Genomic DNA, 10,705 nt, shown 5'->3' with positions numbered 1-10,705 from the left:
AAAATTAGCTGGGCGTGGTGGAGCATGCCTGTAGCCCCAGCTACTCAGAAGGCGTCATGACACAGGATTGTTTGAGCCCAGGAGGTCAAGGCTTCAGTAAGCCTTGACTGCATCACTGTGCTCCAGCCTGGAGAACAGAGTGAGACACTGTCTCTCTAAACAAAACCAGCAAGCACTGGATCTAACAAAAGTTAAAAATACACCCAATTTATCAATAAATAGCAGATATTTCTATCTTAACATGCATTACTGATACTAATATTAGCTACTTCATGTAAAGTGACAAAAGCACAACCACCAGAAAACCAGAAGACGACAACTGGGAAGTCAGGCAGGGATGATGGTCTACTTCTCGCTCCTAGGGACTGAGTTTACACCCTTCCTTATTCATTCTGTAAGTATTTAAAATTCTACTAACTTTTTTCCGCTTATTAAGCATAGATCTTTTGGTGGCTTCATCCCAATTGCTGACAAATGAGGAAAAGATGGGAAGGGCAGCCGATTTATCAGTTTTCACAAACAGGAGTTTCACGCTCTCCCACTTCTGAAACAAAGAAAAGAGTAACATCGTCTACATATACTTTGTTTCTTTTAAATGAACAATCAATTGATGCACCTGCAACACCATACCTCTGGTAATTTTTCTGAAAGTCCTTTGGTGACAGCAACAATGTTTTCAATGATGTGCTCAATTTGCATTCCAATGTGACCGATACGTATAGCACTGAAATTTAAGAGTATTAGACAAGATTTTAAAAAAACATTTTTCAAAATAAACCAGGCAAGTATATGAGAAATATAAATACATAACTCTCAAGTTTTTTTTCTTTTAAAAAGGTAGAAACATTAAGCCTGGGCAACATGGCAAAATCCTGTCTCTACCACACTAACAAAAATTAACTGGGCATGGTGGTACATGCCTGTAATCTCAGTTACTCAGGATGCTAAGGCAGAAAAATCACCTGAGCCCAGGAGCTCAAGGCTACAGTGAGCCCAGATCTGGCAACTGCACTCCAGCCTGGGTAACAGAGCAAAACAGTCTGAAAAACAACAACAACAACAAAAACCCATTAAAATCTTTAGGTTCTAAATATATTTTATTTCATTTTTGAGACAGTGTTTTCTTGTCGCCCAGGCTGAGGTGCAGTGGCACAATCAACGTACTGCGCTTAACCGGAGTAGCTGGGACTACATGTAGCCCAGTGGATTTTTGTATTTTTTATTTTATTTATTTATTTTTTTTTTGAGATGGAGTCTCGCTCTGTCGCCCAGGCTGGAGTGCAGTGGCCAGATCTCAGCTCATTCTCCTGCCTCAGCCTCCCAAGTACCTGGGACTACAGGCGCCCGCCACCTCGCCCGGCTAGTTTTTTGTATTTTTTAGTAGAGACGGGGTGGGGTTTCACTATGTTAGCCAGGATGGTCTCGATCTCCTGACCTCGTGATCCGCCCGTCTCGGCCTCCCAAAGTGCTGGGATTACAGGCTTGAGCCACTGTGCCCAGCCTGGATTTTTGTATTTTTTTGTAGAGATGGGTTCTCACTCCTGAGCTCAAGTGATCCACCAGGCTGGTCTTGAACTCCTGGGCTCAAGTGATCCACCAGGCTGGTCTTAAACTCCTGGGCTCAAGTGATCCTCCTGCCTTGGCCTCCCAAAGTGCTGGGATTACACGCATGAGCCAGCATGCCTGGCCTAAATGTATTTTAAAGGAAGATTATCATCTTTCATGTACTAGAAATTCCTTCTACCTAAAGTAAAATGTCACATCATGAGGGGGTGATTTTTTTTTTTTTGAGATGGAGTCTTGCTCTGTCGCCCAGGCTGAAGTGCAGTGACGTGATCTCGGCCCACTACAACCTTCGCCTCCTGGGTTCAAGCAATCCTCCTGCCTCAGCCTCCCTAGTAGCTGAGATTACAGGCACACACCACCACACACAGCTGATTTTTTTTCTTTTTTTGAGATGGAGTTTCGCTCTTGTTGCCTAGGCTCGAGGGCAATGGTGTGATCTTGGCTCACCACAACCTCCACCTCCTGGGTTCAAGTGATTCTCCTGCCTTAGCCTCCCAAGTAGCTGGGATTACAGGCATGTGCCACCAGGCCCGGCTAATTTTTTGTATTTTTTTTTTTTAAGTAGAGACAGGGTGTCTCCATGTTGGTCAGGCTTGTCTCAAACTCCTGACCTCAGGTGATCCACCTGCCTCGGCCTCCCAAAGTGCTGGGACTACAGGCTTGAACCACTGCGCATAGCCTAATTTGTATATTTTTAGTAGGGATGGGGTTTCACCGTGTTGGCCAGGCTGGTCTTGAACACCTGACCTCCAGTGATCCACCCACCTCAGTCTCCCAAAGTGCTGGGATTACAGGCGTGAGCCACCATGCCCAGCTGAGGGGGTGATTAAAGAGCTGGTAGCACCTGACTGTGAGGCTAAGCAGCATTGGGAGGCAGGGGCAGAGCAGGTTCTACCTTTATCTTAGACAAACCCATGTCGCTGAGTCTGCCTTCAAGGTATTCTAAGGGGAGCTACCTCCAGGAGTGTTACCTGCTCTCTCTCTAGTTCTACTGCTCCACCCAGCTGCCATGTTCAAGAATAAACAGTCTTTGTCTCTGGTGGAACAGTGTCTTTCAGCTACAATCAGGATCATCCCTTCAGGTGAAACAGAGTGCAGGCAGAAGCCCAGTGAGAAGCCTGGAGGGCTCAGCGCTGGGGCCAGAAGGCAGGCTCACTGTCGGCACAGTGTCTGCCGAATGAGGATGAGACAGGCTGTTGCTCCTCTCTCTCTTCAGCCAAAGACTGGGTACTGCCCATTCCCTGTGCTTGTTACCACCTGCCTGCAAGCACACCTGAGCATCCCAGATAGAAAGATGGTGAGGGGGTAAGAAGGGAGAGGAACAGAAGTGGAAGAGGAAAATAAATTACTATGCTGGGGAAAGGTAAGAGAGGAAATGAAACAACGATTTCTTTTTTTCTCAGTTGTCTGCAACTTTCTTTAAGCTGTTGCTTTTGCCTTGGAAGATCCCCAGTGGCAGGAGACTGCTGCTCCTTTACCTGCCTTCCTGGTGCCATCTCCTCCTCCCAGATACTCATAGGGCCCATAAACACGGCCTGACTTCTGGCCAACCAGTTCCATGAGCCACTGCTTTGACATCCGCCTTTAACCAAAGGGACAGGGGTCCAAGCCCCGTGGCTAACTCTTCTCAGCTACTTCATTACACCTGATTAAGGGCTTCCCAGCGGCACGCAGAAGACAACGCCAGAGACCACCTGTCCTGCCCATCCGAACCCTGCTCTCCTCTACCTGAAGACACGCTGCTGGGGTCAGGCCTCCCTGGTGAGCAGAGGCAAGAAATCTGTGTTTTCTGCTGAGTGTGACCACTAGGTATGCATGGCTCCTGGGGAATCGCTGGGTGGAAGGGTGCTGGCCTACAGCTCTGTCCTACTGGCAGCTATCCATCTCCATACCGCAGTCAGCAAGATGAAGTACTTCATAAAATGTATTTTCAATACATTTAAAACCTGCCCTACCCCCCAAGCTGGTACACTGCCAAGAATACAAACTTAACCCATTTCTCACCCTAATAAAATAGCCTGAGCCACATCCTCTGCTCAGCCAGAGGTCAGAAGCAATCACTGACCTAAAACATCTGTTCTAGTAGATAAGACTAGGTGTGGGGACTCCACCTAGCTCAGTATCCTGAGTAAGGTTAAACCAATACAACAACACAGACACCAAACAGGCGGATGAACAGGATAAATGCTGAATTCATTTAATAGGAAGTTGAACCAAGAATAAGGTGGATCTTCACTGTAAGGGGTAATATGGTGCTTTTAAAGGACAATTTGAGGCCAGGCATGGTGGCTCACGTCTATAATCTCAACACTTTTGGAGGCCAGGACGGGAGGACGAGTTTTGTCCAGGGGTTTAAGTCCAGATGGGGCAACATAGTGAGACCCTGCCTCTACAAAACATTGAAAAATTAGCCAGGTATGGTGGCATGTGCCTGTAGTCCCAGCTACTCAGGAGGCTGACGTGGGAGGATTGCTTGAGCCAAGGAGTTGGAGGTTGCAGTGAACTGTGATTGCACCAGAGTGCAGTAGCACGATAAACAGAGGACGAGCTGAAAGCCCAGAGCTAGTCATGTTCTCCAAGCATTCATCTTACTCTCTTTGCTTTCCTCAGTATCTGGAGCTGCCCTGTTCAACGCAGTGACCATCAGCCACTAGCCACATGTGCCTATTTTAAATTTAAAATTCAGTTCCTGACACAGTAGCCACATTTCAAGTGCTCAATAGCTACACACAAGTAGTGCCTACTGTATGAGACAGCACAGATGCAGACCATTTCCATCACAGTAGAGAGTTCTACCAGACAACATTGTTCTAGAGAACTGAACATTTTTTCCTTTTTTCATTTAAAGACACTCTTGCTCTGTCATTTAGGCTGGAGGACAGTGAGAAGAACATGACTCACTGCAGTCTTGACCTCGTGGGCTCAAGTGATCTTCCTGCCTCAGCCTCCTGTGTAGCTGGGAGCACACGGATGCAGCACTACACCTGGCTAATGTTCTTGATTTTTCTGTAAGTGGGGGAGGGGGGGGTCTCACTATGTTGTCCAAGCTGGACTTGAACTCCTGGGCTCAAGCGATCCTCCTGCCTCAGCCTCCCAAAGTACTGGGATTACAGGCATTAGCCACTGCACCTGACCTGAGAACTGATCACTTCTGAGGAACAGATATTAGTTTTAAAAAAGGATCTGGAGCCATTAACAAAATCTTTTTAAAAAGTATATAAAATCATTGTCAAATACAAGATTAAAGGAGGCACATATGAATGCCTTTTACCTACCTGCAAGAACCGCTTTTAGAAATGTTTAAGACCGTTCCACCTACACAGTCACTGATCTCTCTTGATAAATTCTTGGACAGAAGGTTTACAGATACTGGAACTCTATAAAAAACACACAGGCATTCAGAACACAATGCTTACACACCTAGAAACTTCATGCTGCTAAAGTCCCGTCATTACTAAGAAACTTACTTCTTTCTTTGATAGAAATGTCTCCCAATGAGCGAGGGTAAGAGCCGCCTAATTCTGGCATCAGTAATGAAGAAGTCAAAACTGCTCAGAAGGCGGAGCTTGGCTTCATAGGATTTATATTCCTTCTTTAGAGTTTGGAGGGAGATAATCTAGGAAGTACAGAGAAGAATAAAAACAAAAAGTTAGGAATCTAAACAAGAAATATTCAGGCAACAATTTGTATTTGGATTAAAAAATGTCCTAGAGCCATGCCTCTTATACTTTAATGAACACATGAGTGCCTAAAACACGCCAGGCACTATGCTACATGCTGGAGACACTGAGACAAATGAGAAAGGGCCCCAGCTAAAGAAACTTAGATACAGGTTGGCAACATATATATACTGTTATATATATGTTGCTGTATGTGCTCATGCCTGTTAACACCAGCCCTTTGGGAGGCCGAGGTGGGTGGATCACCAGAGGTCAGGAGTTCAAGACCAGCCTGGCCAACATATTGAAACCTCGTCTCTACAAAAATACAAAAATTAGCCAGGCATGATGGCAAGTGCCTGTAATTCCAGCTATTCGAGCGGCTGAGGCAGGAGAATAGCTTGAACCCACGAGGTAGAGGTTGCAGTGAGCCAAGGTCCTGCCATTGCATTCCAGCCTGGGCAACAGAGCGAGACTCCAAACAAAAAAAAAAACTTAGATACCTTAGATCCAGCGGGTAATAAAGACAAGTACACCAACTACAAAACAGTAAATCAGAGAAAAACAAGATGCTGTGGAAGTACAGAGGAATGACACGAGCCACCTCTTTTATAATTTGCAAGATACAAAAGCTACTGATGTACACGCCACCACAAATTTAATTAAAAAGAGAAAAGTGGAAGAAAAATACTAGGAAATATAGCAATGTATTTGTGACATCATTTTGACTGAATTAAATCCTCTTGAAACTATTAACCAGGCTTCCTACCTGAGAAATGGTTTTAATTCCATGCTTGTTTAAAAGCTTTCTATAAAACTGTTCTGTCTTTTCAGGAGTTGAATTGGGTTCGTCCTTCGTAAATAAACAGATATCTTCTGAATCTGATCGAATGCTATGAGGCAAGGTCCTACAAAATATGTGAAAAGAAACCGAGGAAAGCATTATTACACACATTATGCATGTTTGTATCACACAGAATACACAATAAACTTAGTGTCATTTAAATAACCTTTAGTCATGCTAGTTAAGCAAATATTGCACCAAAAACAACATTTAAAAATACATTTTATGGCCAGTAGTAGTGGCTCAAGCCTGTAATCCCAGCACTTTAGGAGGCCAAGGCGTATGGATCACCTGAGGTCAGGAGTTCGAGACCAGCCGGCCAACATGGTGAAACCGCGTTTCTACTAAAAGTGTAAAAAATTAGCCAGGGGCGGTGGTGGGCACCTGTAATCCCAGCTACTTGAGAGCCTGAGGCAGGAGAATCGCTTGAACCCGGGAGGTGGAGGTTGCAGTGAGCCAAGATGGCACCACTGGACTCCAGCCTGGGTAACAAGAGGCAAACTCCGTCTCAAAAAGCAAAAACCAAAACAAAAAACAAAACTCACTTTCAATGGCAAATAAATCATAAATACACACAGGCCCAAATATCAATTAACACTTGGCATACAGCAAGAATTAAAATATACTCAAAGACATCCAAATTCTTACATATGTAATTATTATTATATATCTGTTGCAGTATGTGCACACGTACTCTAATGTGCTATAATAACCTAGCTTAATCAGGACAGGCCTGGTTCAGAATTTTACCTTCTCTAAAACTCTTAACTCCATAAACAGAATAACTCTTTCTTCTTTTCTTTTTTTTGAGACAGGTTTTGCTCAGTCGCCAAGGCCCGAGTGCAGTGGTGTGACCATAGCTCACGATAGCCTCCAGCACAGTTGAGACTCCAGGCGTGTACCAGTTGGGTGTAGGCCCAGCTAACTTTTGTATTTTTTGCAGAGGCAGGGTTTCGCTGCATAGCCTATGCTGGTCTTTAATTTGTGGGCTCACTCAGTTCACCTGCCTCACCCTCCCAAATTGCTGAGATTATAGCTCGGCCAACTTTTTTTTTTTTTTTTTTTTTGAGATGGGAGTCTCACTGTTGCCCAGGCTGGAGTCTCTGCAACCTCTGCCTTCTGGGTTCAAATGATTCTTGTGCTTCAGCCTCCCAAGCAGCTGGGATTACAGATGCCCACCATCATGTCTGGCTAATTTTTGTATTTTTAGTAGAGATGGGGTTTCGCCATGTTGGTCAGGCTGATCTCAAACTCCCAGGCCTCAAGTGATTCACCTACCTTACCTCCCGAAGTGCTGGGATTACAGTGATGAGCCACCGTGCCCAGCACAACAGAACTTTTAAGAAGTGAAACAGGCCAAGCACGGTGGCTAAAGCCTGTAATCCCAACACTTCGGGAGGCCGAGACAGGCGGATCACGAGGTCAGGAGATCGAGACCATCCTGGCTAACACGGTGAAACCCCGTCTCTACTAAAAATACAAAAAAAAAAAAAAAAGCTAGCTGGGCGAGGTGGCAGGCGCCTGTAGTCCCAGCTACTCGGGAGGCTGAGGCAGGAGAATGGCATGAACCCGGGAGGCGAAGCTTGCAGTGAGCTGAGATCCGGCCACTGCACCCCAGCTTGGGCGACAGAGTGAGACTCCGTCTCAAAAAAAAAAAAGAATTGAAACAGGCCGGGCACGGTGGCTAAAGCCTGTAATCTCAACACTTCGGGAGACTGAGAGGGAAGATTGCTTGAGCCTGAGTTCAAGATCAGCCTAGAGAACACAGTGAAACCTCATCTCCCTCATCTCCACAAAAAATTTCAAAATTAGCTGGGCATGGTGGCATACACCTATAGTCCCAGCTACTTGGGAGGTTGAGGTGGGACGATCACTTGAGTCAGGTCAGGGAGGTCGACGCTGCAGCGAACACAGATCTCACTACTGCACTCCAGTTAGGCAACAGCACAAGACCCTGTCTCTAACAAAAAAAAAAAAAAAGGAGATAAAAGAATCGAAACCAAAAACACGGAATAAACCAAGAGGGACCAGCAAACACAATTATGCCACATGTTACCGAAAATAAAATAAGAGGGTTTAACTCATTTCTTATGCTTACAACCTATGTTCTGAAGAAGCACTTTGTATAATCACCATGGATTTTGCCATAGAAAGGACTTCACTGGAGTTTTTAGTAGTCTCTGTACAAAGGAATAAATTGCAGCCCCAAAGAATTTTTGCTTGACATGGAAAGATAACGGTTTCTAATAAAAAATTAAAAAAAAGAAACTGTTTAACTTATTCCACCTTTATTCTTTCAAACACCAGGTTTTCAATTCAACAGACCTGATTACGTTAGCTGTTCACCAAGCTCTAAGAAAACTGGTGAAATTTTTTTTTTTTTTTTGAGACGTAGTCTTGCCCTGTGTCCAGACTAGAGTGCAGTGGCCAGATCTCAGCTCACTGCAAGCTCCGCTTCCCAGGTTCACGCCATTCTCCTGCCTCAGCCTCCCAGAGTAGCTGGGACTACAGGCGCCCATCACCATGGCCGGCTAATTTTTGTGTGTCTGTGTGTGTTTTTTCTTTTTTAGTAGAGACTGGGTTTCACTGTGTTAGCCAGGATGGTCTCGATCTCCTGACCTTGTAATCCGCCCGCCTCAGCCTCCCAAAGTGCTGGGATTACAGGCGTGAGCCACCGCGCCCATCCAAAAACTGGTGAAATTTCTAGAAAATTTTAGCACATCTGAATTCCTACGGTTCTTTTATTTTTATTTTTTTGAGATGAGTCTTGCTCTGTCGCCTAGGCTGGAGTGCAATGGAGAGATCTCCGCTCGCTGTGACCTCCGCCTCCCAGGTTCAAGCGACTCTCCTGCCTCAGCCTCCCCAGTAGCTGAGATTACAGGCACCCACCATCATGCCCAGCTAATTTTTGTATTTTTGGAGAGATGGGGTTTTACCATGTTGGCCAGGCTGGTCTTGAACTCCTGATCTCAGGCGATCCGCCCACCTCGCCCTCCCAAAGTGCTGGGATTACAGGTGTGAGCCACCACGCCAAACCTCTATGGTTCTTTTAGACATAATTGTTTTACTTCATATCAGATTTTTATTATAAGTTTGCAAAGTTTCTATTAGAAACTACGATGGAATTGTTCCAGTTACAAAGAATGAACAAGCAGATAAAAACAGCAAAGGTGGAAAATCACAACTTACAATCTGACTCTCAGTTCTTTACTTGGAATTTTCCATAATACCACCATTAAAAATAAATTTTCACTCTCATTCAAAAGCAACCCGTAATTGTTTTTCCTGGACTTGCAATGTGTCAAGAGCGCATCCACTGCCTTTCTAACCTGCAAAGTGAAGATTGACAAATAAGTCAAATGTTCTCACAATAACTTACACAAATAAGTGAAATGTTCTCAATCTAATTTAGCATTTGTCCCTTCTCACACCTATTTTTTCCCTTCCAACTTCAATTACAAGGGGTAACCTCCATAATCGTATCTATGAGGATCTTGCAATTTATATTCAGAAAAATCTAAGAATCCATCAAACACGCCTAAGTATCTACTTCTAGCACTGTCTGCAGGACGCCTCTTCTACTTAAGAGATCGGGCCAGAGGGAAACGTGCCTCTCCTGCCCTCAACGATGAAAGCAGTAATCCCACGAAAAGCGCAAAGCGACATCCATTTAGCATTTACTGAGCACTCTTGTTTTTTTTTTTTTGAGACACAGTCTCGCTGTTGTCGCCCGAGCTGGAATGAAATGGCAGGATCTCGGCTCACTGAAATCTCCGCCTCTCAGGTTCCAGTAATTCTCCTGCCTCAGCCTCCCGAGTAGCTGACAATACAGGCGCCCGCCACCACCCCTAGCTAATTTTTGTATTTTTAGTAGAGACGAGGTTTCACCATGTTGGCCAGGCTGGTCTCTCTCAGGTGATCCACCCCCCTCGGCCTCCCAAAATGCTGGGATTACAGGCGTGAGACACCGCGCCCGGCCTACTGAGTACCTTCTCACCACGCGCCAGGCCCCTGGCCAAAGCGCTTTACAGGCATTACCTCTCCCGATCCTGGATAGCGGGGAGTGGAAGGGCCCATTTTAAATAACGGGTAGCAGACCTGCAAAACTAAACGACTCGCTCAAGGGCTAACGATAGGGAAGCTAAGCCAGGTCGCCAGGTCGATCTCGTCTAGCTCCACCGTACACTTGCAACCCAATTCAAGAGCGCCAGGCCGCAGGACCGGGGGAAGCAGGCGCCCACCCAGGTGTTTAAAGGGGGGAGACAGCTGAGGTACACGGCCCACAAGCGACCGTCCCACAGCCACGGGGCAGTGCGCCCAGCATGCACTCGGGTTCCGGCACCCTGCGCCTAACGAGGTCACCGCCACCCCGCTTCCAAGCCACCCTCCCCAGGAACCACTCACCTGCTCTTTGTCCAGCTGTTTCTGTGCTGTCGGGGTCTCTGGAGTTGAGGCGGAGGTTGCAGTCGCGGCTGAAGAAGACGACGGCGCGGAGCCCGAGTCCTCCATCTTGTTTTCACCTCGTGAAGACGCGCGTGTGAAACCCCGCGGCTGGCTTCTGCTGCGCACGCGCGAGCGAGGCCCGGACCCGGAAGCGAGGGGGCGGGAACCGAGCCTCTGTGCGTTATTTCCGGGC

At 46.2% G+C, this 10,705-nt stretch overlaps 1 protein-coding gene across 2 annotated transcripts in view; it reads right to left on the bottom strand.

Annotated features, from left to right (window-relative positions):
- Nucleotides 1-10,643, bottom strand: part of RSL1D1 (ribosomal L1 domain containing 1) — a 15,246-nt gene extending 4,603 nt beyond the window's left edge. The window contains exons 1-7 of one of the 2 annotated variants that reach the window (XM_011925702.1): nucleotides 10,474-10,643; nucleotides 9,259-9,398; nucleotides 5,995-6,133; nucleotides 5,034-5,182; nucleotides 4,842-4,943; nucleotides 631-724; nucleotides 419-544 (exon numbers count right to left, since the gene is read on the bottom strand). In XM_011925702.1, the coding sequence (XP_011781092.1) occupies nucleotides 419-544; nucleotides 631-724; nucleotides 4,842-4,943; nucleotides 5,034-5,182; nucleotides 5,995-6,133; nucleotides 9,259-9,398; nucleotides 10,474-10,578 (855 nt within the window). In that variant the 5' untranslated portion in view covers nucleotides 10,579-10,643. The remainder of the gene's footprint in view (nucleotides 1-418; nucleotides 545-630; nucleotides 725-4,841; nucleotides 4,944-5,033; nucleotides 5,183-5,994; nucleotides 6,134-9,258; nucleotides 9,399-10,473) is intronic. The other variant, XM_011925703.1, reaches the window with a different exon arrangement.
- Nucleotides 10,644-10,705: the final 62 nt, after the last annotated feature.

Source organism: Colobus angolensis, unplaced genomic scaffold (assembly GCF_000951035.1).
Source record: "Colobus angolensis palliatus isolate OR3802 unplaced genomic scaffold, Cang.pa_1.0 Scaffold655, whole genome shotgun sequence".
Classification (NCBI taxonomy): domain Eukaryota; kingdom Metazoa; phylum Chordata; class Mammalia; order Primates; family Cercopithecidae; genus Colobus; species Colobus angolensis.
Note: the sequence above shows the minus strand (reverse complement) of the source record. Positions and strands in the feature narration are given on the sequence as shown.